This window comes from Ovis aries, chromosome 1 (genome assembly GCF_016772045.2).
Source record: "Ovis aries strain OAR_USU_Benz2616 breed Rambouillet chromosome 1, ARS-UI_Ramb_v3.0, whole genome shotgun sequence".
Lineage (NCBI taxonomy): Eukaryota > Metazoa > Chordata > Mammalia > Artiodactyla > Bovidae > Ovis > Ovis aries.
In genome coordinates, this window is record NC_056054.1 from 258567075 (window position 1) to 258593347 (window position 26273).

The 26273-nt window shown below is 39.5% G+C and overlaps 1 protein-coding gene across 2 annotated transcripts in view; it reads left to right on the forward strand.

Annotated features, from left to right (window-relative positions):
* Positions 1–26273, forward strand: part of CPNE4 (copine 4) — a 636937-nt gene that overhangs the window by 144171 nt on the left and 466493 nt on the right. For both annotated transcript variants that reach the window (XM_027960460.3, XM_060395793.1), the window contains exon 2: positions 281–461. In XM_027960460.3, coding sequence (XP_027816261.1) covers positions 282–461 — 180 coding nt within the window. In that variant the 5' untranslated portion in view covers position 281. The remainder of the gene's footprint in view (positions 1–280; positions 462–26273) is intronic.

Here is a 26273-nt window from a genome sequence, read left to right on the forward strand (position 1 = left end):
CTGCACTAATTCGTTAATATAATTTCATAGACTAAAATTTTTACCATGCAAATGTATGCAAATAAGAAAATAGTGTTCTTAGCCAAGTGCATTAGCACCTATTTCTTTGGTTTTTTTTGTTTGTTTCACTGGAACTCTGGCCCTGCTAGATAAGTAATATATTCAGTACTCAAAAGTGTATGTTTAACATTTTCTTGAAGGGTGATTGAGAGACTTTCTCTTTTGACAAATACTGTAGTGACTGGCATGTCTTTTTTCCTCTTTTTCTTGCCTAAAACAGAATGAAGAAGATGAGCAACATTTATGAGTCAGCTGCCAATACACTGGGAATCTTTAACAGCCCCTGCCTGACCAAAGTTGAACTACGTGTGGCATGCAAAGGCATTTCCGACAGAGATGCCCTTTCCAAACCAGACCCCTGTGTCATTCTCAAGATGCAGTCCCACGGGCAGTGGTTCGAGGTAGGCATGTCCAGTGAAATGGAGAGAAGCATGGCAGGAGGAGAGGTTCCAAAATGCTTTGGCATTTCCTGTCTTCAGGTGGTTTCTATCGGTGAGACAGAAAATTCTAGAAGTGAATATGATCACATTTCTGCTCATACCATGATTTTAAAAATTTGTATATTTAAATTAAAAAATTTATATTATAGTTGATTAACAATGTTGTGTTAGTTTCAGGTGTAGAGCAAAGTGATTCAGTTATACATATATAGGTATCTATTCTTTTTCAAATTAGTTTCCCATTTATGTTATTACAAAATATTGAGCAGAGGTCCTTGTGCTATGCAGTAGGTCCTTGTTGATTATCTGTTTTATATATAGCAGTGTGTATATGTTAATCCCCAAATCCCAATCTATCCCTCCCCTCCATCCTTTCCCCTCTGCTAACCATAAATTCTTTCTCTAAGTCTGTGAGTCTGTTTCTGTTCTATAAACAAGTTCATTTATATAATTTTTTTTTAGATTCCACATATAAGCACTATCATATGATATTTGTCATTTGGTCTGAATTTTTTCACTTAGGATGATAATCTCTAGGTCCATCCATGTTGCTACAAATGGCGATACTCCTTTCTTCTTATGGCTGAGTAGTGTTCCACTGTGTATATGTACCATATCTTCTTTAGCCACTCATCTGTCAATGGACATTTAGGTTGCTTCCATATCATGATGTTTTAATACTGTGGATATTTTGACATTTACCATTAATTGGTGTGCTCATTGTGGATATAGTATCTCCTGGGGATGGGCAGCCGGGACTGCTATACTGGGGCCACATCACACACTTATTTTAGGGGAATAAACTTAATATTAGCTAAACTTTACTGGGTGCTTATTAAGTATTAGGCACTATTCTAAGTGCTTTATGTAAAACAACTAATTTCATCTGTACAATAATCCTATGAGGAAACAGAAAGATTAAGGATTTGCCCAGGATCATCCAGTTTATAAGTGGAATAGCTAATATTTCCCAGTCAAGCTCCAGGGCCTGAGCTCTTTATTGCTATTTTATACTTACAGTGCCCATTGGTGTGGCCTTTGGTATTTTGTGTGGCAATACAGCATGTTGAATTCTGCAGTTGAGTTTTGTTGGTTTATTTAAAATTGAAACAAATTGGACAAGGACTGGTTTTTAAGTTTGGGGGAGGTTGCGGTTGTTATTGTTTTCTTTGTTCTAGGTACCTGGTTCAGTTCAGTTTAGTTGCTCAGTCGTGTCCAACTCTTTCTGATCCCATGGACTGCAGCATGCCAGGCTTCCCTGTCCATCACCAACTCCCAGAACTTGCTCAAATTCATGTCTGTCAAGTCAGTGATGCCATCCAACCATCTCATCCTCTGTCATCCCCTTCTCCTGCCTTCAATCTTTCCCAGCATCAGGGTCTTTTCAAATGAGTCAGCTCTTCACATCAGGTGGCCAAAGTATTGGAGCTCCAGCTTCAGCATCAGTCCTTCTAATGAATATTCAGTACTGATTTTCCTTTAGGATGGACTGGCTGGATCTCCTTGCAGTCCAAGGAACTCTCAAGAGTCTTCTCCAACACCACTGTTCAAAAGAATCAGTTCTTCGGTGTTCAGCTTTCTTTATGGTCTAACTTTCACTTCCATACATGGCTACTGTTAGCAGTGTTTTAAAAAGACCTGGTCTCAGGTGAAATGTGGGATAGGGAGGAATAGGGGATGCAGCTGTGGAAGCAATTATTATCATCTCTAAGGGAATGAAATGCCCAGCAAAATTTGGATGAGGGTTTTGGATCCATGCTGAGTAGAACAAGTGTACACAAATACCTTGCTTGGATCCCTCAGGACAGACTTCAGTCCTCTCTCTATCTGTTTGCATGGAGCTGACCAGTGCTTCTTTCAGGGCCATTGTCTTCACTGCACAGTAAGAAAAAGGTTCAGAAGATCTCATAGGTAGTATGTTTACTTACTTGTACATATGTGATAAAAGGTACTTCTATGAAAGGATAGTTTGATAGAAGTTGGTGAACAGATGAAGGCAACAACACACAAGGAAATCAATGACAGATGGCAGATTGGGGATCTTCCTTTAACCTCCATCTTATCCAGGACTTATATTTTAAATATAAAATAGCATTCACAGGAATGTTAATGTGTAATGTCTCTTTTTCCCCTTCTAAATATTCTCCTTGATTTTGTTGGTGGACTTCCCTGTCTTTTATTTTTTGTTTAAGAAAACTAAGTGGAATACCTACATTAGGAAAAAGAGACTTGTGGAAAAATAGAGGGAAAGACTTCATCTCCTAAAACTCCCTTTACATCATTTGTTTATTTGTACATATTTCTTTTCAGTCTTTTCCTTCTGACATTCATATTCTTACAAGATAGTTATGATGAACATAAAATTTTCTTCTGTGATTTTCTTACATAGCAGAATATGTTTTTTGCATATTGCTATAATATTCATAATTTTAATTTTAAGCCTGCATGATATCCCATCAAGTAGATTTATTTAATCATTTTCCAATTTTTTTCACTTTTAGTTGTTTTCAAAATTACCCTATTTTAAATAATGCTGCAGGATCCATCTTTGAGCATAAGGCTTTCCCCTTCCTTTTGGATTAGTTTCTATGAGAGATTCTGTCAAAGTTGAACTAGTGGAATAGGATAGGACACTTTGGGGGTTTTTGATGCATTTGCCAAACTGCTTTTCCAAAGCATTCTTCTACAGAGTTACTTGAAGTGTGTTTGCACAGAGCTACTAGCTTGCAAACATTTTGTTACCAGTTCACAGTGAAATCGGAAACTTGTGCCACACTGTAAGCTAATTCACTGCTTCCTTCATCTCTAAAGTCTTTTTAAAAATAGTGTCAGCTGAACTTCCAGCATCCTTAGTGACATGACTGAGTTATATTTTGGAACTTTTGAGAAGCACTTCTCTAATAAATTTTAGTCTTAAGACTACATTTAGGGTATAGTTGGGAAAACAGAGCCCACACCAAGTAACTAATAGAAAAGATTTAATACAAATAACTAGTAACAAAAACATTGGAAATGTTGAGAAACTAAGTAGGCACTGTGTGAAAACCCAGAGATTAACAATATGGGGGTGCTGGTTGATTTAGGGTAGAGCAGTGATGTGCTGAAGCTAGCTCATAGAGGTTTGTGAATCAATTGTTAAATCTTCAGGAATTTTGCAAGCCTGGGTGTAAGTATTTATACCATAGATATTGGCAAACATTTCAAATCAGAACTTTACTTCCCATCAAGAGAACCAGTTGTTGAGCATTTACTGGGGCATACCACTGGGATAGAGGGACAGATGTTAGTACCAGCTGGACCACCCAGCAGAAGCTGGATTTGTCGAAGGAGGGCCTATCTAATGGGAGCCAGAAAGGTAGAGGAGATGCACGTAGTGCTGGAAATATGGCCAGAAAAGGATATGAGGAAGGAGTGGCATCCCAGGTCTCTCATCTGTGTCTTCCAGTGACGACACCCCTGGTGGAAGCCTGTTACCAAGGTTGCAGGAAGTCTGAAACACAGTTGAAAATACTGAGGTAACTGACTAGCCAGGAGAAACATCAATAACCTCAGATACGCAGATGACACCACCCTTATGGCAGAAAGTGAAGAAGAATCTAAAGAGCCTCTAGATGAAAGTGAAAGAGGAGAGTGAAAAAGTTAGCTTAAAGCTCAACATTCAGAAAACGAAGATCATGGCATCCAGTCCCATCACTTCATGGCAAATAGATGGGAAAACAGTGGAAACAGTGGCAGACTTTATTTTTTGGAGCTCCAAAATCACTGCAGATGGTGATTGCAGCCATGAAATTAAAAGACACTTACTCTTTGGAAGAAAAGTTATGACCAACCTAGACAGCATATTGAAAAACAGAGACATTACTTTGCCAACAAAGGTCTGTCTAGTCAAGGCTATGGTTTTTCCAGTGGTCATGGGTGGATGTGAGAGTTGGACTGTGAAGAAAGCTGAGCACCATAGAATTGATACTTTTGAACTGTGGTGTTGGAGAAGACTCTTGAGAGTCCCTTGGACTGCAAGGAGATCCAACCAGTCCATCCTAAAGGAGATCAGTCCTGGGTGTTCATTGGAAGGACTGATATTGAAGCAGAAACTCCAATACTTTGGCCACCTCATGTGGAGAGCTGACTCATTTGAAAAGACCCTGATGCTGGGAAAGATTGAGGGCAAGAGGAGAAGGGGACGATAGAGAATGAGATGGTTGGATGTCATCACTGACTCAGTAGACATGGGTTCGTGTGGATTCTGGGAGTTGGTGATGGACAGGGAGGCCTGGCGTGCTGCAGTTCATGGGGTCGCAAGGAGTCGGATATGACTGAGCAGCTGAGCTGAACTGAACTGACTAGCACATAGACCTTCTGACAACTCTCAGTAAGTGGGAGAATCACGCACTCAGTCATGAAGTAGTACATATTTATTTAGTGCTAACACATGCCTTTTAGTGCTAGTTCAGTGCGTGGTCCTGTGCTCAAAGTGCGAAGCACCTGACAATCTATTTAAACCACACACCTACTACCTTCTATGTTTAGTGAAAGCTGGCAAATGTGGACATTGCCCTGGGACATAACTGATGCACATTCTTCTGTATCTGTCCCTTGGAACAAGACTGGGTTTACATCTCTGTTCTTCGTGCAAAACTACAGAATTCAGAGAAAGCCTTGCAGAATATAATTCATGCTGGCTGTGCCAGTTCCTGGGTGTCTTTGTTATGTGGAATCTGGTAACTAAGTGAAGAAAAAAGAAAAAACCTGGGAGGCTGAACTTCTCTGCATAATAGAGAGATTGTTGCGGGTGTCAGGATGAGAAAGAGAAAAACAAGGTGAACTTCTGTTTTAGAGAATTTTGAAGTTTGGCAAAAGAGACTCCATGGAGATAAGCACTGTCCACCAGAACTTCATACAGTGATGGGAATGTTCTGCAGGTGTACTGGCCAGTAGGTAGTTGCTCGTCACAGGTGGCTCCTGAGCAGTTGAAAGGTGGACTGTATAACTGAGGAATGGAAAAGTTTAATTACTTAAATGTAATTAATTTGAGGGTAAATAAGTAGCTGATGTGATTTCAGAGTCTCCTTGGGTTGTAAAGAATTAGGGTATGTGGGGAGATGAGGAAAGGGAGTTTGTTAACATGTTATATTCATAGGATGTTGTTTTTATAGCTAAAATTCTTTTGGGGAAAATATACCTAGAGATTGACATCTCTTTGTTATTACTTGTGATTGCTGGCCTGTGCTTTTTCTAATAGTATTCCATCCGGAAAAGGCCCTGTTATGCCCTTATTTACAGCTCAGGTACTACTGCAGTAATTATAACTACCTTCAGATGCCCTGCTCTTATATGGTGAGGGGGAGTGATCTTGCTCTTTAATTGGCTATAGCCTGTTTGCAAGCGAAGAGAACATTTGATCTCTGAAGTGTATCATAAAAATGTAAGCCTGATTGTCAGACTCAAAAGGACCTACAATCCGACCTTCTGTGTTATTAATCATTGTTGTTGTTGTTGTTCAGTTGTTAAGTTGTATTGACACTTTGTGACCCCGTGGACTGGAGCATGCCAGACTTCTCTGTCCTCCACTGTCTTCCGGAATTTGCTCAAATTTTTGTCCATTGAGTCTGATGCTATCTAATCATCTCATCCTCTGTTAGTGGTATTGAGTCAATAAGATTACATAGTAGTTTGCTTCTCTTAAACCCCTCCCCTATATTACCCTTCCTCACTTCCATCTCCCTGCATGTAACCACTAGTTTATTCTCTGTATCTATGAGTCTGTTTCTGTTTTGCTATATACATTCCTTTGTTTTATCTTTTTAGAGTCCACCTGTAAGTGATAACATACAGTATTTGTCTTCCTCTGCGTTTTGCTAAGCATAATACTCTCTAGGTCCATCCATGTTATTGTAAATAGCAAGATTTCAATTTTGGGGGGAGAGGAGTAATGTTTCATTGTATATATATATACACCACATCGTTTTATCCAGTAAGGATATATTGTGCAGTACAAGGAGTTATAGCCATTATTTTGTAGTAACTTTAAATAGAATATAATCTATGAAACTACTGAATCACTTTTCTATAACCCTGAAACTAATATAATATTGTACATCAATTATACTTCAAAAAGTTGTGGATAAATTGTGTCTTTGAAATATTGGGAATCAGTTATTCTGAAATGTAGAACAGATTGCCACTCTTTGCAGACCAGAGGGTTTGGAGTGTATGTCTGAGGGATGAGGAGCTGGAAAGGATGCTTTTTGTTTCTTCTCAGAGTATAAACACGAGATGGTAAAACTTCTGGTAAATCTTTAATGAACATGATTGTAACTCTCAAAAAGGAAGGAAAGGAAAACTTGTAGCTTGGAAATATATTCCCAATGGAGAATTTCAGACCTGTCATTTAATTTCTCTAATTTAATTCATAGCCATTTTAAAAATCACCCCTGCTTCTCGACATGTAATTGTGACAGTAAATGGTACAGTTCAGTGTGATGAGGATAATTTAGAACACATTTTGTCTTCCAATGAAGGATGGAAATATTTCCCTCTGTCTTCTAGTGAGTGCTGATATTCACTAACTGCTGGAAATGAAGCTTCTTATGTAAATAGAATAAATTGATGCTTCTCAGGGACTTGAAAGGCAATAGCCCTTGTGAACTGGAGACTTTTATTCAGTTTCCAGGAGCACATCCTCTATTTCCTGGATCCGCTGGATGTTCTCCATGAAGCAGACCTATACTCCTGGTACCCTGGCCCTTGGCAGAGATCTTGTAAATAGCCTAGTACTTGTCCTCATTGGAAAAATCTGAATGATTCCCCACACTACTAGAATGTTGTTCCATCACCTCTAATTCCATTTTCCATTTAATTCCTTCATATGCTAAGTCACTTCAGTCATGTCCGACTCTGTGCGACCCCATAGACGGCAGCCCACCAGGCTCCCCCATGCCTGGGATTCTCCAGGCAAGAACACTGGAGTGGGTTGCCATTTCCTTCTCCAATGCATGAAAGTGAAAAGTGAAAGGGAAATCGCTCAGTCATGTCCGACTCTTCGCGACCCCATGGACTGCAGCCTACCAGGCTCCTCCGTCCATGGGATTTTCCAGGCAAGAGTACTGGAGTGGGGTGCCATAGAATTACCCTTGGATAAATTCCATATGAAAGCATGTTATGATGAATCACATGCTTTGGTAGATTGTTGGTAATAATTGTTAATAATCAATGTGGTTATATTCAATATATTATCAGTGGATGTTAATGCAAGATTACTATGTTTGTAATAATAAAGTATCCACATAATACTTTACGTTCAGAAAACCCATCTATTTATATTACTTCATTTATTTCTCATAATAGCCCTGTAAAAAGGTGGCACAGACATTGAAATTAACCATAGCATGAACTGAGTACTATGAAAAAGACATGGTTTGTGTCCTCAATGACTTCAGGCTCCAGTAGAACAAAGCCCATCTCAGAGACAGAGGCCTTGGAGACTTAGATGGTCATGTGAACTTGAGAAAGGGGGCTCAAAACAAGGTCCTAACTTAAACCCCTTCCTTTCCTTCAATGTGTGGAGGATAGTGTTTTTCAAGGGTCCCTAGACTACCTTTGTTTGAGGTAGAACTAAAAGTCAGTCATTCCTCCATCCCTCCGCTATTTCCCATTTTCTCTCACCACTCCCCACCTACCCAGATGTGGGGTCTATATGCCACATGACCCAGCATCCCTATTGGCAGCACCAGGAGAAATATGGGTCCATGGTGGTGGACTTGCCCACTCCCAGATAAGTAGTTTGTGAACTGTTTTCAGAGGTTCTTTTTTTTTTTAATTATTTTTATTATTTTTATTATTATTTTTTTAATTTTAAAATCTTTAATTCTTACATGCGTTCCCAAACATGACCCCCCCTCCCACCTCCCTCCCCACAACATCTCTCTGGGTCATCCCCATGCACCAGCCCCAAGCATGCTGCACCCTACGTCAGACATGGACTGGCGATTCAATTCTTACATGATAGTATACATGTTAGAATTCCCATTCTCGCAAATCATCCCACCTTGACTGGAGGGCTCATGGAGGAGTGGAACTTGTGGAACATCTTTCTTTCATGCTTGGGTAAAGGGGGAGGCAGCATCCTTTTGGTTATTGAACCAGGAGACAGTCCAAGATAGTAGTTTCACCTATATTGGAGATTTTCAATTTTCTATTGCTCCGAAGTGATAGAATTTTATGAAAATGTGTCAGGCAATGTGAACATTTAGGTATAACAAAGTAATCGTCTCTTAATTGTTAGCACCAGCCGTGTATTCATCATTTTACATGTTTTCCTTCTAATCCTCACAACTGCTCTGCAATGCAGACTTTATTAACCAGGTGAGAAAACTGAGGCTTGGGCCGAATTAATAAATCACCAGATTCCAAAGCTAGTCAATGGTAAAGCTGGAATCTGGTTGACTCTAAAACCCACATTCTCTCTGTTTTCCCAGAGGTCGAGAATTTAAAGCTAAATACCTCTCTTTAATCTCCAGACATGTTTGACCTTCAAGGTATTTTAACAAGTTTTCACTGGTTGACAAAATTTAAAGATCAGGAGATTTTTCATAAAATTCCAGATTTTTGTTCCTTTTGTCAGGGAGACTGGCAACATTAATTCTTGTGAAGTGATGGTCAGCAGCTGCCCCCTATCCAGAGTCCAAGTGTGTCCTTGTGCTCACTTGGAGGATGCCTTCTTCTCTCACTGGGATGGCTTGAATGGCCCCCTGGAGGTGTTTGAGTTCAGACCATACTCCTGCAACAGCTAGCTGGGCTGTGCCTCTGAAACATGGCTAACCTCTCAGTTGTAGACTCAGACAAGAGCTGAAAAATGAAAACTAAGTCAGTTAAAGCGTTCCCTCTGGATATCACAAACAAGCTCCTTTCTTAAAAGATTTTCTGTTCACACTTTGCTGACTCTCAGCATTTGAGTAGGTAACACCTAGCCTGATGGATGATAAAAAACAACAGTTTCCTGCAGTTGTTCACAAAGTTTCCACTGTGGTTTCACATCAAACTGCTATTTGGGAAAACTTTGATGTTGCTTTCTACCTTCCCCTTAACATGTCCTCAAATGAGAATAATTTATTTTCTTAAAAAAAAAAGAAATTCATTTTGGTGATATTAGAAACCTTTACCCTGAGCACTGAATAGGAAAGAAAACAAAATGAAATATTAGAAGCAGAAAATATTTCCTTCCTGCCGCTGGTGGTTACATCCCTGTGACCAGGGACTGCATTGCCGTGATGCTCACTCCAATTATGAGGCTTCTTGGATGAAAGGGAAGATTACTGGATTGTGTAATATGTGACTAAGTAGTTTTTTTAATCATTGAAATTAAGTTGTCAATGTTATGATATCTGAGAGCAGAATGACACAATATGGGAAATTTGAGGCTGCAAATGAGAAAAAAAAAACCAATTTGAATTGAAACTTTTTTTTACTACTAATTCTCTCGGGGACCTGGAAGGTGATTTATCAGGTGGAAGGATAATATCAGGCCCCCTGCAAAGAGGAAAGCACCATGATATGGTTTCACTGCCTCCTTAGCTCAAACAACTGGCAAGGTACACTCTGGATAGAAACTCAGCACTGGTTGCCGTGGGTTTTGTAATGTGTCTTGATTTCCTATGTTGAGTGTTTGAAAATGTGACTCTGGGCAGGAAAGAAGATATCTGTGATTTAGAGCTCTCTGACTCTAGCTCAAACCACCTGCAACATTTCAAAGGAGATATTTTCAACACCTTTTTCTGGGTATTCATTTTAATATTTATCTAGTCACTATGATGATCGTCTTAAAATTACCTTTCCTTTGTAATTTCAATCAATCTTATCTTTTTATTAACTGTAATGGTGGTTTACTGATGACGATACCTTAAATATATTGAAAGTTATCGTGCGATGTATAAGGCACTCTTTTTAAACACTTTACATGTGTCAACCTATATAAATATCAAAACAGCCCTATGAATTGTCCTATGAAGTATAGTTATTTTATAGAGAGGCATAGAAGAATTAAGCAACTTTCTCATTGGTCATACAAGTTTTAAGTGGAGGAGCTGTGACAAATTGAATCCAGACTGTCTGACTGCAGACCCTGCTGTGAAGATCCTTCACTGCCCATCTCTGAGAATAATGCATCGCAGTCATTGGGTGTCTGCTGTGTGCCATGTGCTGAATTTTTACATGCATATTCACAGAGTTCTTCCAACAATGTTAGCAGACAGGAACTGATTACCCATTTTACAGGTAAAAAAAATGACACTCAGATAGGAAAGGTACATGTCCAAGGTCACAAGGCTAGTTCAAAGTGGTATTAGGACTTGAACTCAAATCTTCATATCTCCAGTGCCCAAGAAGCTAGAGGGACCTCGAAATGCCTCCTAACTCTTCTGAACCTCTCATACCACCTCCTGTGTAAACAGTTGTCGTTAGGATTGAAATATTGGCTGACAGGACAGTGATAGTGCTGATGCTGTAGTCTCTGCAATTAGACCATTTTGGTCATATGTAAACTTACATAGAAGCCTGACCTTCCCTGGCCCTGCAGTTTCTCCATCTACAACATGGCGATAACAACAAAACCTGCTCCATGAATTTACTGTTAATGTAAGTATAGAATGAAATGATGCTTAACAGAGTCGCTGTGGCATGAACATGAAATGTTACTTTGCTTAAAGAGTATAATGTGTGCAAAACTAACATGGTTAGTATATTACATAGGATTCCATATGTAGAAGATGTTATCAGGGAATACCTACATGAGGTGTGTTTAACGCCAGCAGCAAGTTTTTGTTGGCTGGCTCATCCCAGTGTTCTTGGTTCCATTCTTTGTGTTAAAATAATAGAACTTTCAATCAAAACTTTTGACAGGTCTCTGCGTTTCTCCCAAGCCTCCGACTACACTTTGATTGATCTGTTTTGGCTCTCCTGGTAGGGAATTATCTAAGCCTCTTCCTCCCCTGCACTCCCTGCATCTTGAAGAAGATGAATAGTCTTGAAGCAACTTCATTTTGCTTGTCTGTGTTCTCTAATCTGTGGACGGGAATCAGAGAGGCCGTTCTGATAATCTTGCCTTTCCATCTTTGCTTCTGTACCAACGTCAGCTAGCTCTGTTCAGCAGTCTTAGAAGAAAAGTGACAAGAAAATCCTTCCTTCAGGAAGCTCCAGATGTTCTCAGGGTCAGTTTATAGGCTAATTAAATATTTTATCTCTATTCAAGCTCAGAAATGTTCAACTGCCTGTCTTGGTTAGTCTGTTTTCAAGTACTTGATATTTCAAGACTTTCTTCCAATTTGAGAATTCAGTCTTAGTTTCTTCTTGAGTGTGAAGACTAGTTCTTATTAAAAGATTACAGTTTGAGAACTGTGTATGTAAATAATTTTTTCTAACTTTTTATTTTATTTTTAGAAATTTATGTATTTAAATTGGAGGATAATTACTTTACAATATTGTGATGGGTTTTGCCATACATTAGTGTGAATCAGCCATAGATATATATGTGTCCCCTCCTTCCCGAACCCAACTCCCACCTGCCTCTCCACCCTGTCCCTCTAGGTTGTCACAGTGCACTGGCTTTGGGTGCCCTGCTTCATGCATCAAACTTGCACTGGTTGTCTGTTTTACATATGGTAATGTGTATGTTTCAATGCTATTCTTTCAAATCACCCCACCCTCTTCTCCCACTGAGTCCAAAGTCCGTTCTTCATGTCTGTGTCTCCTTTGCTGCCCTGTATAACTGATTAACAATGTTGTGGTAGTTTCAGGTGGACAGCAAAGGGACTCAAGCTTCCTTGGTGGCTCAGACTGTGAAGAATCTGCCTACAATGCAGGAGACCTGGGTTCAATCCCTAGTTTAGGAGGATCCCCTGGAGAAGGAAATGGCAACCCACTCTAGTATTCTTGCCTGGAAAATTCCATGGACAGAGGAGCCTGGTGGCTGCAGACCACGGGGTCACAGACAGACACAACTGAGCCACTAACACTTCCATACATATACGTGTATCCATTCACCCTCAAAGTCCCCTCCCATCCAGGCTGCAGAGTTCCCTGTGCTATACAGAAGGCCCTTGTTGGTTATCCATTTTAAATACAGCAGTGTATATGTTGATCCCAAACTCCCTTCCCCCCTATCCTTCCGCCTGCCAACTATAAGTTCATTCTCTAAGTCTGTGTCTGTTTCTGTTTTGTACAAAGTTCATTTGTATCATTTTTTTCTAGATTCCAAGTATAAATGAAATCATATGATATCTGTCTTTGTCTGACTTACTTAGTATGATAATCTCTGCATCCATCCATGTTGCTGAAAATGGCATAATTTTTTATGGCTGAGTAATATTCCATTATATATATGTGTGTGTGTGTGTGTGTGTGTATATATATATATATATATAGTCACACAGAGTCAGACACGACTGATGTGACAGCAGCATATATATATATATATATATATATATATATATATACACACACACACACACAGTATCTTATTTTTAAAAAATTTATTTATTTTAATTGGAGGGTAATTACTTTACAATATTGTGGTGGTTTTTGTCATACATTGATATGAATCAGCTGGTGTACATGTGTCCCCCTAATACTCTATATGTAATCTATACTGTCTATATTGTATATACATACCATATCTTCTTTACCCATTCATTTGTCAATGGGCATTTAGGTTGGAAGCAAGAAAATTTGGTACCTTTTAAACACTCACTTTGAATTCTAGCCTTTTCAGAACAACTTCTGAGGAACTGGGATTAGTGGTAGGAGAACCAATATAAGTCTGCCTCTCTTAAAGCTTTCCTTTTCCAGTTTGTTCCAATTACCTCTGTTAGTATAACAATCACCCTAAAGTTTAACAGCTTGAAACTACAATTTTTTTTTTAATTTGGTGGATTCTGTGACCTCAGACAGGGCCCAGTGGTGCTCACTTATCTCAGACCCCAAGGGTCCAGGACCTCAGCTGGGAAAACTAGAGAGGATGGCAGGACTTGAGGCTAGGGTTCAAATCACCTGAGGGCCCTTCACTCTCATATCAGTCTAGGACTTCCAACTGGAGCATCTGAATGTGGCCTTCTATGTATGGTGATCTCAGGACAATAAGTAAAGTGTTTCGTGTTTGCTATCCAGTTAAAACATGGACAGTGAAGGTTGAAGTCCTTCTTCTGGTTCTTGACACCAGTTTTAAGAATAATGTATAAGAAATAGAGATGCTCACATAGAAAACAAGCATATGGTCACTGAAGGAGGAAAAAGGGTGGGATGAATTAGGAGATTTGGATTGACATGTATATATTGCTATGCATGGGATAGATAACTAGTGAGAGCCTGTTGTATACCACAGGGAACTCTATGGTGACCTAGATGGGCGGGAATCCCAGAAAGGAAGGGATATATGTAAACATATGGCTGTACAGCAGAAACTAGCAGAACACTGTGACAATTAACTTGAAAAAAGAATAATGAATAAATATTACTGCACTATATATAAAGAAGAAGAAGTAAAGGCATAGCCCTTCCATGATTTTTTCATAGATTCCCCATATCAATCTATGAAAGACAGTACTGCTATTTTTATAGCCAGTTTACAGATGAGAACCTGAGATTCAGTGATCCCATAATAAAATTGCCAAGACCATGCAGTCTATTTATATGGCAACTGCTCTCCAAAGTCTTCTCACTCACAGGTTGAGATCCTTTCAAGTTCAGTTCAGTTCAGTCGCTCAGTTGTTTCCGACTCTTTGCGACCCCATGAATCGCAGCACGCCAGGCCTACTTGTCCATCACCAACTCCCGGAGTTCACTCAAACTCACGTCCATTGAGTCGGTGGTGCCATCCAGCCATCTCATCCTCTGTTATTCCCTTCTCCTCCTGCCCCCAATCCCTCCCAGCATCAGAGTCTTTTCCAGTGAGTCAACTGTTCGCATGAGGTGGCCAAAGTTTTGGAGTTTCAACTTCAGCATCATTCCTTCCAAAGAACACCCAGGACTGATCTCCTTTAGGATGGACTGGTTGGATCTCCTTGCAGTCCAAGAGACTCTCAAGAGTCTTCTCCAACACCACAGTTCAAAAGCATCAATTCTATGGCGCTCAGCTTTCTTCACAGTCCAACTCTCACATCCATACATGACCACAGGAAAACCATAGCCTTGACTAGATGGACCTTTGTTGGCAAAGTAATGTCTCTGCTTTTGAATATGCTCTCTAGGTTGGTCATAACTTTCCTTCCAGGGAGTAAGCGTCTTTTAATTTCATGGCTGCAGTCACCATCTGCAGTGATTTTGGAGCCCCCCCCAAATAAAGTCTGACACTGTTTCCACTGTTTCTCCATCTATTTCCCATGAAGTGATGGGACCAGATGCCATGATCTTCATTTTCTGAATGCTGAGCTTTAAGCCAACTTTTTCACTCTCCTCTTTCACTTTCATCAAGAGGCTCTTTAGTTGCATAATAAATCCTCCCCCAGTGGTATTCATCATTCAAATTGTGGCCCTTTCTGAGAACCCAGTACACCCATGGCTGTGGGAATCACTTGAGCCTAAACACAACTCTCTTCATCTATTTGCTACTTCATTGTTTTCTTGCCCACTCCCTGCCTGCTTCCTTGAAATTTACTCAACTACATTTTCCAATCCCAGTAAATACTTTCCACACTGATTTACTGGCAAGAGAACAGTTTATCCCATGGGTCAGCCATGATTCACCTGCCATGGTGCACATGTAAGTGGTTCATTTTTTATCCATTTAGCAAACACTTATTGAATTCCTACTATGTGCCAGACACTGTGCTATCCATGGACTTGAAGAACCGCAGGGAGTAACACATAGCCCCAGCCTTCTGTGCAAGTGAAGAGAATAGAAAGTAAACAATGAATGCATAACCTGTTGTCAGGTAGTGGCAGTACCAGGAAGAAAAATGAAGCAAGAAAGAGGATGAGGAATGCTGAGAGCATTAGTTTAAAAAGTATGGTTAGGGAAGCCTTCCTCTGACTATTAAATTGTGTATGGGTAAAGAGTATTCTAACAGAAGGATGAGCAGAGGCCATGATGCAGTGACACTGGTTTGCTAGACTTTCTAAGGAACAGCAGGGAGGCAGAATGGATAGAGAATAGTGGTGTTGGAAGGCAGTGGTGAGAGGGATGTTGTAGGGAGGCAGTGAGCGACTAGGTCATATAGAGACTTACAGGCCACAGTAAGGATCCTGGGGGTTCCTGAATTTTATTCCAACATGGAGGGCATGGAAGGCTTGGGGCAGGGAGTTCAGTTCAGTTCAATTGATCAGTCATCTCTGACTCTTTCCAACCCCATGGACTGCAGTATGCCAGGCTTCTCTGTTCATCACCAACTCCTGGAGCTTGCTCAAACAAATGTCCATCAAGTTGGTGATGCCATCCAACCATCTCATCCTCTGTTATCCCCTTCTCCTCCTGCCTGTAATCTTTCCCAGCATCAGGGGCTTTTCCAGTGAGTTGGCTCTTTGCATCAGGTGGTCAAACTATTGGAGCTTCAGCTTAAGCATCAGTCCTTCCAATGGATATTCAGGACTAATGACCTTTAGGATTGACTGGCTTGATCTCTTTGCTGTCCAGGGAACGCTCAAGAGTCTTCTCCAATACCGCAGTTCAAAATCATCAGTTCTTCAGCACTCAGCTTTCTTTATGGTGCAACTCTCACATCCATACATGACTACTGGAAAAACCATAGCTTTGACTCAATGGACCTTTGTCAGCAAAGTAATGTCTCTGCTTTTTAATATGCTGTCTAGGTTTGTCATAGCTTTTGTTGCAAGGAGCAAACGTCTTTTATATTTCATGGCTATAGTTACTGTCTACAGTGATTTTGGAGCCCAAGAAAATAAAGTCTGTCACTGTTTTCATTGTTTCCCCATATATTTGCCATGAAATGATGGGACTGGATGCCAGGTCTTCGGTTTTAGAATGTTGAGTTTTAAGACAGCTTTTTAACTCTCCTCTTTCTCTTTCATCAACATGCTCTTTAGTACCTCTTTGCTTTCTGCCATAAGGGTGGTGTCATCTTCATATTTGAGGTTATTGATGTTTCTCTCAGCTGTCTTGATTCCAGCTTGTGCTTAATCCAGCCTGGCATTTGCCATGGTGTCCTCTGCATATAAGTTAAATAAGCAGAATGACCATATGCAGCATTGCCATACTCTTTTTTTCCAATTTGGAAACAGTCTGTTGTTCCATGCCTGGTTCTAACTGTTACTTTTTGACCTGCATACAGATTTCTCAGGAGGCAGGTAAGGTGGTTTGGTATTCCCATTTCTTTTTGAATTTTCCACAATGTATAGTGGTCCACACAGTCAAAGGCTTTGGCATAGTCAATGAAGCAGAAGTAGATGTTTTTCTGGAACTCTCTTGCTTTTTCGTTGATCCGAGGATGTTTGGTATTTTGATCTCTGGTTTCTCTGCCTTTTCTAAATTCAACTTGAACATCTGGAAGTTCTTGGCTCACATACTGTTGAAATATAGCTTGGAGAATTTTGAGCATTACTTTGCTAACATATGAGATGAGTGCAGTTAACGGAGATCATGGCATCCAGTCCCATCACTCCATGGGAAATAGATGGGGAAGCAGTGGAAACAGTGTCAGACTTTATTTTTTTGGGCTCCAAAATCACTGCAGATGATGGTTGCAGCCATGAAATTAAAAGACGCTTACTCCTTGGAAGAAAAGTCATGACCAACCTGGACGGTATATTCAAAAGCAGAGACATTACTTTGCCAACTAAGGTCCATCTAGTCAAGGCTATGGTTTTTCCTGTGGTCATGTATGGATGTGAAAGTTGTACTGTGAAGGTTGAACGCTGAAGAATTGATGCTTTTGAACTGTGGTGTTGGAGAAGACTCTTGAGAGTCCCTTGGACTGCAAGGAGATCCAACCAGTCCATTCTGAAGGAGATCAGCCCTGGGATTTCTTTGGAAGGAATGATGCTGATGCTGAAGCTGAAGCTCCAGTACTTTGGCCACCTGATGAGAAGAGTTGACTCATTGGAAAAGACTGATGCTGGAAAGGATTGGGGGCAGGAGGAGAAGGGGACGACAGAGGATGAGATTGCTGGATGGCATCATGGATTTGATGGGCATGAGTCTGAGTGAACTCCGGGAGTTGGTGATGGACAGGGAGGCCTGGCGTGCTGCGATTCATGGGGTCGCAAAGAGTCGGACACGACTGCGTGACTGAACTGAACTGATGCAGTAGTTTGAACATTCTTTGCCATTACCTTTCTTTGGGATTGGAGTGACAATTGACCTTTTCTAGTCCTATGGCCACTGCTGAGTTTTACAAATTTGCTGGCATTTGAGTACAGCAGTTTCACAGCATCATCTTTTAGGATTTGAAATACATCAGCTGGAATTTCATCACATCCACTAGCTTTGTTTGCAGCGATGTTACCTTTGTATTCCAGAATGTCTCTAGAGTGATCACACTATCATGGTTACCCAGGTCATTAAGGTCTTTTTTGTACAGTTCTTCTGTGTATTCTTGCCACCTCTTCTTAATATCTTCTGTTCTGTTAGGTCCATAACATTTCTGTCCTTTATTGAGTCCATCTTTGCATGAAATGTTCCCTTGGCATCTCTAATATTCGTAAAGAGATCTCTAGGTCTTTCCATTCTATTGTTTTTCTCTATTTCTTTGCATTGATCACTTAGGAAGACTTTCTTATCTCTACTTGTTATTCTTTTTAACCCTGCATTCAGATGGATATATTCTTCTTTTTCTATTTTGCTTTTCACTTCTCTTCTTTTCTCAGCTATTTGTAAGGTCTCCTCAGACAACCATTTTTCCTTTTGGCATTTCTTTTTCTTAGGGATGGCTTTGATCACCTACTCCTATTTAATGTCACTAACCTTTGTCCATCGTTTTTCAGGCACTCTGTCTATCAGATCTAATCCCTTGAATCTATTTGTCACTTCTACTGTATAATCATAAAGGATTTGATTTAGGTCATACCTGAATGGTCTCGTGGTTTTCCCTACTTTCTTCAATTTAAGTCTGAATTTTGCAGTAAGGAGTTCATGATCTGAGCCACAGTCAGATCCCAGTCTTGTTTTTGCTGACTGTATAGACATTTTCCATCTTTGGCTGCAAATAATATAATTAATCTGATTTTGGTATTCCCCATCTGGTGATGTCCCTGTGTAGAGTCATCTCTTGTGTTGTTGGAAGAGTGTGTTTGCTATCACTAGTGTGTTCTCCTGGCAAAACTGTGTCAGCCTTTGCCCTGCTTCATTTTACACTCCAAGGCCAAACTTGGGCAAGGAAATGATTGGGATTTTAAGAGATAACACTGTTTCTTGTGCCAGTGTGCAGAGACTACATTTGTCTAAGGGAGAAAGATTATAGTTTGGTAACCTTGGAGATGAGAAGTGGTTGGAAACTATATCTATTTAAAAAATAGAATATACAGTTTGCTGATGGATTGGGTATAGAGTGTGAGAAGAAGAGAGGAATCAAGCATGATTCCAGAGGCCGAAGCACCTAGGTCACTGATGACAATCCTGGGGGAAAGGGGGAGTACGAAGATAATCCTATGATGAACATGTTTCTAGTAGTGAGAGGCAGGGTGGTACATTTACAGTGTGAGTCATGAACATCTACATTTGAATCCCAGCTCTGTTATTTATCTACTGTAAGATCTTACCCAGGGATCTTTCTGACCCAGGGATTGAACCCAGGTCTCTGGTATTTCAGGCAATTTCTTTACCCTCTGAGCCCTTACTCAAGTCAGTTAGATCCATTTTCTTAACTATATAGTAGAGACCCTGATGCTAGGAAATATTGAAGGCAGGAGGAGAAGGGGATGACAGAGGATAAGATGGTAGAATGGCATCTCCAACTCAATGGACATGAGTTTGAGCAAGCTCCAGGAGTTGATGATGGACAGGGAAGCCTGGTGTGCTGCAGTCCATGGGGTCACAAAGAGTTGGACACGACTGAGTGACTGAACTGAACTGATAATGGAGACGATAAAAGTACCTGCATTGTCAGGTTGTTTGGGGGACTTAATACATAGCAGTACCTAGCACTTAACTGCCAGCCATCAGTGTCATTTTAAACATAAATCTGTTAATACTTAGATTGTTTTCTTAGGGGAAGTGCTAGACCAAAGGATATATACACATATTTAGCCTTTAAAATTATCTAATTCCCTATCTAGAATGATCATATCCATATGTTCCTTACAGCAAACTCTGAAATGAAAAGGAGGCAATTCTTTGTTTAAAAAATGTTTTAATTATTTAGCATTTAATATATAGGCTCCCCAGACCTGTTGCTCCCTCCTGCCCCAGTCACAGAGGGAGGCTTTCTTTGGTTTGGCATGACTTGAGCTCACATAAGGGATTCTAATGACACTTCTGCTCTTCCACTTCTGAAAGTATCATTATATTAATATATATTAACTATTAAAATAATATACTATGTCTAATATAATAAAACACTAATGTAATTAAACATAAAAGGCAGAGGAACCAGAGATCAAATTGCCAACATCTGCTGGATCATCGAAAAGCAAGAGTTCCAGAAAAACATCTATTTCTGCATTATTGACTAGGCCAAAGCCTTTGACTGTGTGGATCACAATAAAGTGTGGAAAATTCTGAAAGGGATGGGAATACTAGACCACCTGACCTGCCTCTTGAGAAATCTGTATGCAGGTCAGGAAGCAACAGTTAGAACTGGACATGGAACAACAGACTGGTTCCAAATAGGAAAAGGAGTACGTCAAGGCTGTATATTGTCAGCCTGCTTATTTAACTTATATGCAGAGTACATCATGAGAATGCTGGGCTTGAAGAAGCACAAGCTGGAATCAAGATTGGTGGGAGAAATATCAATAACCTCAGATATGCAGATGACGTCACCGTATGGCAGAAAGTGAAGATGAGCTAAAGAGCCTCTTGATGTAAGTGAAAGAGGAGAGTGAAAAGTTAGCTTAAAGCTCAGCATTCAGAAAACGAAGATCATGACCTCTGGTCCCATCACTACATGGGAAATAGATGGGAAACAGTGGAAACAGTGTCAGACTTTATTTTTTGGGGCTCCAAAATCACTGCAGATGGTGACTGCAGCCATGAAATTAAAAGACTCTTACTCCTTGGAAGAAAAGTTATGACCAACCTAGATAGCATATTCAGAAGCAGAGACATTACTTTGCCAACAAAGATCTGTCTAGTCAAGGCTATGATTTTTCCAGTGGTCATGTATGGATGTGAGAGTTGGACTGTGAAGAAGGCTGAGTGCCGAAGAATTGGTGATTTTGAACTGTGGTGTTGGTGAAGACTCTTGAGAGTCCCCTGGACTGCAAGGAGATCCAACCAGTCCATTCTAAAGGAGATCAGCCCTGGGTGTTCTTTGGAAGGACTGATGTTGAAGCTGAAACTCCAATACTTTGGCCACCTCGTCCAAAGAGTTGACTCATTGGAAAAGACTCTGATGCTGGGAGGGATTGGGGGCAGGAGGAGAAGGGGACGACAGAGGATGAGATGGCTGGATGGCATCACTGACCTGATGGATGTGAGGTTGAGTGAACTCCGGGAGATAGTGATGGACAGGGAGGCCTGGCGTGCTGCAATTCATGGATTCGCAAAGAGTCGGACATGACTGAGCGACTAAACTGAACTGACTGAATTGTTACTACTTTTTGTTACCATACAGTGTGGGTTTGCGAGACTGAGAGCTTGAATGAGAGAGATGTGGGTTTTGTGTGCATGTTAGGACTGGAGACTGAATCCAATATCTCTAGGTTGTCATCTCTAATTCTGAAAGATCACTGTACTTGATGCTGTGCTTTATTTAAAGAGAGGGAGAGAAATTGATTTAATAACCTGTCACATTATACAACACAAGAAGAAGTTGGGAAGAAAAAGTGCTCTGGTATTCTCAGTGGGAAGAAAAATATTATGACAGCTCCATGGAGAAATCTTTGTACAAAGAAAGCTGGTAGAAATTATGGTGATGAGCTGAGGATCTTAGTAAAATGTACTGCTTCCATAGAAGAAGTGTGACCACTACACCAGCGAGTTTTTCTTTTATAGAAAACTGTTTCCCTCTCTCATCTAAGGGAGTAAGAAAATAGAAACTCTGATTGTTCCTTCTCTTATTCTAATTCCTTAAAATAATTTATCCCAGCATCATTTCCTCTAGGGCTTTCTAAAATATTTTATTTACCTGAGGTGGGACAGAATATCAACAAATTATGATAATAATAGGATAGAATTATAAAATTTAATCAAGAGACTTTAATATCTTAGTGCAATGATCTGCAGCCTTTTTGGCACTAGAGATCGGTTTCACAGAATACATTTTTTTTCATGGACCAGGGAGCAGGGGATGATTTTAGGGTTCATGCTTCTGTGAGGACCTACTGCCACAGGTGACCTGGTATTGTGAGGTCACCACACAGGTGGTATTGTGAGTGATGGGGAGTGGCTGTAAATACAGGTAAAACTTCACTCACAAATGCCCACTGCTCTCCTCCTGCTATACGGCCTGGTTTCTAACAGGCCACTAGTCCATGGCCTGGTGGTTGGGAGACCTTTGTCTTGGTGTAAATGCTGGCAGTTGGGAGAACTTGGTGAACTGATAAATGTATGGGAATAATACTCTCCAGCCACCAGAAAGACATCTATAGTTGAACAAGCTGGACTTGTTGCTTTTTGCCTCACAAGAACACTGTCCTTGGGGGACTCTGAGGCAGGACTTATAGAACTTGAGGTATTGTTCAGTGATTTGTGGAGAATTTAAGGAAGGACAGCTTTTCTCTGGATTGGGTAGAAGCCAGGACAATCCTGTAATTGAGTACTATAATAGGTCTTATCTAGGAGGGAAGAATAGACCAAGGCTTAAGCTATAATTGATAAAGAAGCAGCAGTTAGTCATTTTAATCAGGATGGGAGATGTTTGGTCATTTTTGTGCTTTGGACAGGGTTTGTGTTTTTGTATTGCTCCAGCATGATAATGAAGTAGTCTAGTTTTTGCCTTGCTCCATCATGGCCTTGTGATATATTGGTGTTCTGTGAAAGGGTTTTGTTTCACAGGACACTGAAACCTAGCTGTAAGTGCCAGGCCAGCTGCTAGTCAAGTTGATAGCACTGAGATGTCAGGGGATGCTTTCCTCTGGCTCAGAGTGAAACTCAAATGTTAAGCTTTTCTACTTCAAATCATATTCTTAACAATAGACCAACTTGTTGACTAAGCAAAATGTAAACCATAACAAGTCTTAAATCCAAATAAAATGACCTTTTATTTCTCAGCTGTCCTTATTATCCAAAAAATGATAGTTATGATATTCAATGTATATAGATTCTATAAGTTAATATTACTTCAATTTAACTCCAAATCTCCCATATATATATTAATAAACATATATATATTTAATATATAAAATATAAATATATATTTAAATCTCATATATATATGAGATTTTTAAATCCCATAAATGTATATATATATATATTTAAATCTCCCTTATATACTTATAAATGTCTCTTAATAATAGGCTTCCCTGGTGGCTCAGACCGTAAAGAATCTGCCTGCAATGTAAGAGACCTGTGTTCAAACCTGGGTCAGGAAGATCCCCTGGAGAAGGAAATGGCAACCCACTCAAATATTCTTGCCTGGAGAATTCCATGGACAGAGGAGCCTGACAGGCTACAGATCATAGGGTCGCAAAAAGTTAGACATGACTGACTGATTATCACTCACTCCCTTTTTTTCTTTATCTCCCTGTTTAGAGGGAAAATTCCCAGGAGCTCTTGTGAAAACATTCAAGTTTCTGCTCATCTTTTCTCTAGAAATCTCTTTAAGTAGTATCCTCAGTTTATCAGACAGGACATGCATTTTCATTAGATATCTGGGCAGGATAATGTTTTTTGAAGATGAGATAGAGGGCTTAATTTCTATCACATTTATTTTTTTAAATATAAATTTATTTTAACTGGAGGTTAATTACTTTACAGTATTGTATTGGTTTTGCCATACATCAACATGAATCCACCACAGGTATACACTTGTTCCCCACCCTGAACCCCCCTCCCTCCTCCCTCCCCGTACCTTCCCTCTGGGGTCTCAGTGCACCAGCCCCAAGCATCCAGTATCATGCATCGAACCTGAAAGTCAGCTCTAGTTAGCTATGTTTGGGGGAAAATTATTTTCCAGAAGGTCCATTTTATAAGCACCATATGGTCACTGACATTCATTCAACAAATGGCTAATGAATACCTGCCATGAGCCATGCACCCTCCTTGCCACTGGATATGAAAATTGGCAATTATGGGTCTGTCTTCATAATACTCATTGTTCTCAAAGGATAAGAAAATGTGTGACCCAAAAAATTATTTCAAAGCCTGGAGGAGTCAGAGGCAAGTTATTCAGATCTAGATTGAGAAGAGGAACGAGGGAGGGTTTTATTAAGAAGATGTTACTTAACTAGATCTTAGGTGATGAGTCTACCAGGTAGATAAAATAAGGAATAACATTGCTTAAAAGGGGGAAAATTATGCTATGTGCAAAAGATTGACTTCAACAGGAGCATCAAACAACCTCTACAATCTCCAAGCCTGGATAATTCTGATAAATGTCTCTTGATAGGACTTTGTGAAAGGACCATCTTCTTGGCTAGAGCTCTTCATAAGCTATACTCCAAGAAGAGAATATCTCACCTATTTTTAAAGACTTTTTAAGAAGTCCGCAGTCATCCTGGGAGGTCCACAGCTTTGAGTCACAGAACTTTATTAACACAGATGGTGTTTAACAGCTCTCAGTGTGGGAAGGAAGGGATTTTCCAAGAGGGATCCAGGGCCAGTTTTGAGGGTTTAATACTTTGAATAGAGAATAACCTTGATGCAGCCATGAGCTGGGATTTTCCCATGAATATACCACAGGAGACAGGATATGGTAATGTCAGATGAAACAGCTAACTTTTTTTAAATCTTTAGGAACAATGGGTGAGTTTAAGGAAAGACTCATTAATGGAAGTAGATTTCCGTTAGTCACAAGATTTCAGCCTTGGTTACATGTTCCCTTACTCATGGATTCCCTAGAGTGTCCCACACTCCCTTCCTTCACTTTACTTAATCATATTATAAGTTGTCTCTTAGACAATCTCACATGCTCTGTGTGGTTTATGCTCACTGACAAACTCAAACCCTCTGAGTCTGTCTGTGCTTTTTACAAAGACACACACACCCTTATACACATTTAGATCCAATTCATAGTTAACTCTAGTTAAGTGACCTTATTAGCAAATGAAACTGAGCCAAGAAGTCAACAGTAGGAGGCAGTCTCAGCTATACTTTTAATGGAATTATTTAGGATAAACAAGCCAATTTTTTAGATGTTTTTTGTTCTGGAACTTAGAGGAAGGCAACATAAGATCCATAAGGGTGAGATTTTCATCTATCTTACTCATCACTGAATCTCCAGCTCTCAAAATAATGTCTGATACCTAGCAGGCACTAAACAGATGTTTGAATATATAATTGAGTGAGGTTTTTCTCTTCCTTGTAGAAATTGTTGGTGTTTCATCACTGCTGAATTTGATCATTTAGAAGTTCTTCTGTAGAGATCAGTGAACCTCGTTTAGTTTTAGCATGTTTGTTCTTTATTTTTAAATATATATATATATATGTATATTTTATTGAAGTATAGTTGACTGTGTTTCGGGTGCAAAGCAAGGTGATTCAGTTATACAAATACACATATATTATTTTTGAAATTATTTTCCATCATAGGTTATTATAAGATATTGACTATAGTTCCCTATGCTATACAATAACACTTTGTTGTTGTTTTTATATATTTATTTTTTAATTAGTAGTTTAGCAGCAGCAGCAGCATTCTATTCATAATAAGTCAAACAAGCGGAATCAAAATGTCATATTTTTAGTTAGGCAAAAATCAATGTTTTCTGAAATGTATATATTGTACATATATATATGTATACAAAAGCTTTCTTGCTATACTTGATAAAGGCTTGAGAAAAACAGCAAATAAAAAAAAGAGAGAGATGGATAAATCAGAGAATATAAACTAATGAAATGGGAGCACTGAATATGAAGTAGAAAAAGTGAAACAAACTAGATGAAAGAAAAAGATCAACATATGGTCCAGTAGTTTTTAAACACGAGTGCTCACTAGAAACATATGGAGCTCTGGAGAAAAAAAGCAATACCTGAGTATTTGTATTTTTCAAAAAATTTTGAGATAATTCTGATATGCATCTGGATTTTAAAAACTGATTACAGGTCTTTCTATTAGATTGTAGTTTCGGTGATACAGAGTTCTGTTATTTTTCTGTTGACCGATCATGATACAATGGTATTGAGTAATAGTTACATGATCACAATAGTAAAAGATGTTTATCAGTTGTCACAATCAATAGCCAGACAAAAAATAAAAGATAATTATAATTGCAAACCATAATGAGAACATGATTAACTTAACAATATAAAATAATTTACATACAGTTTAGGGAGGTCAAGCAGTGATGTGGTAAGTGCATGCATTCCTACATGCATATGTCTTCATCCACTCAGTCTATGTCTTTTGGTTGTTGCATTTATTCCATTTACATTTAAGGCAATTATCAATATGTATGATCTTATTACCATTTTCTTGATTGTTTAGGGTTTATTTTTTGTAGGGCTTTCCCTTCTCTTGTGTTTCCTGCCTGGAGGTGTTCCTTTAGCATTTGTTTTAAAGCTGGTTTGGTGTTGCT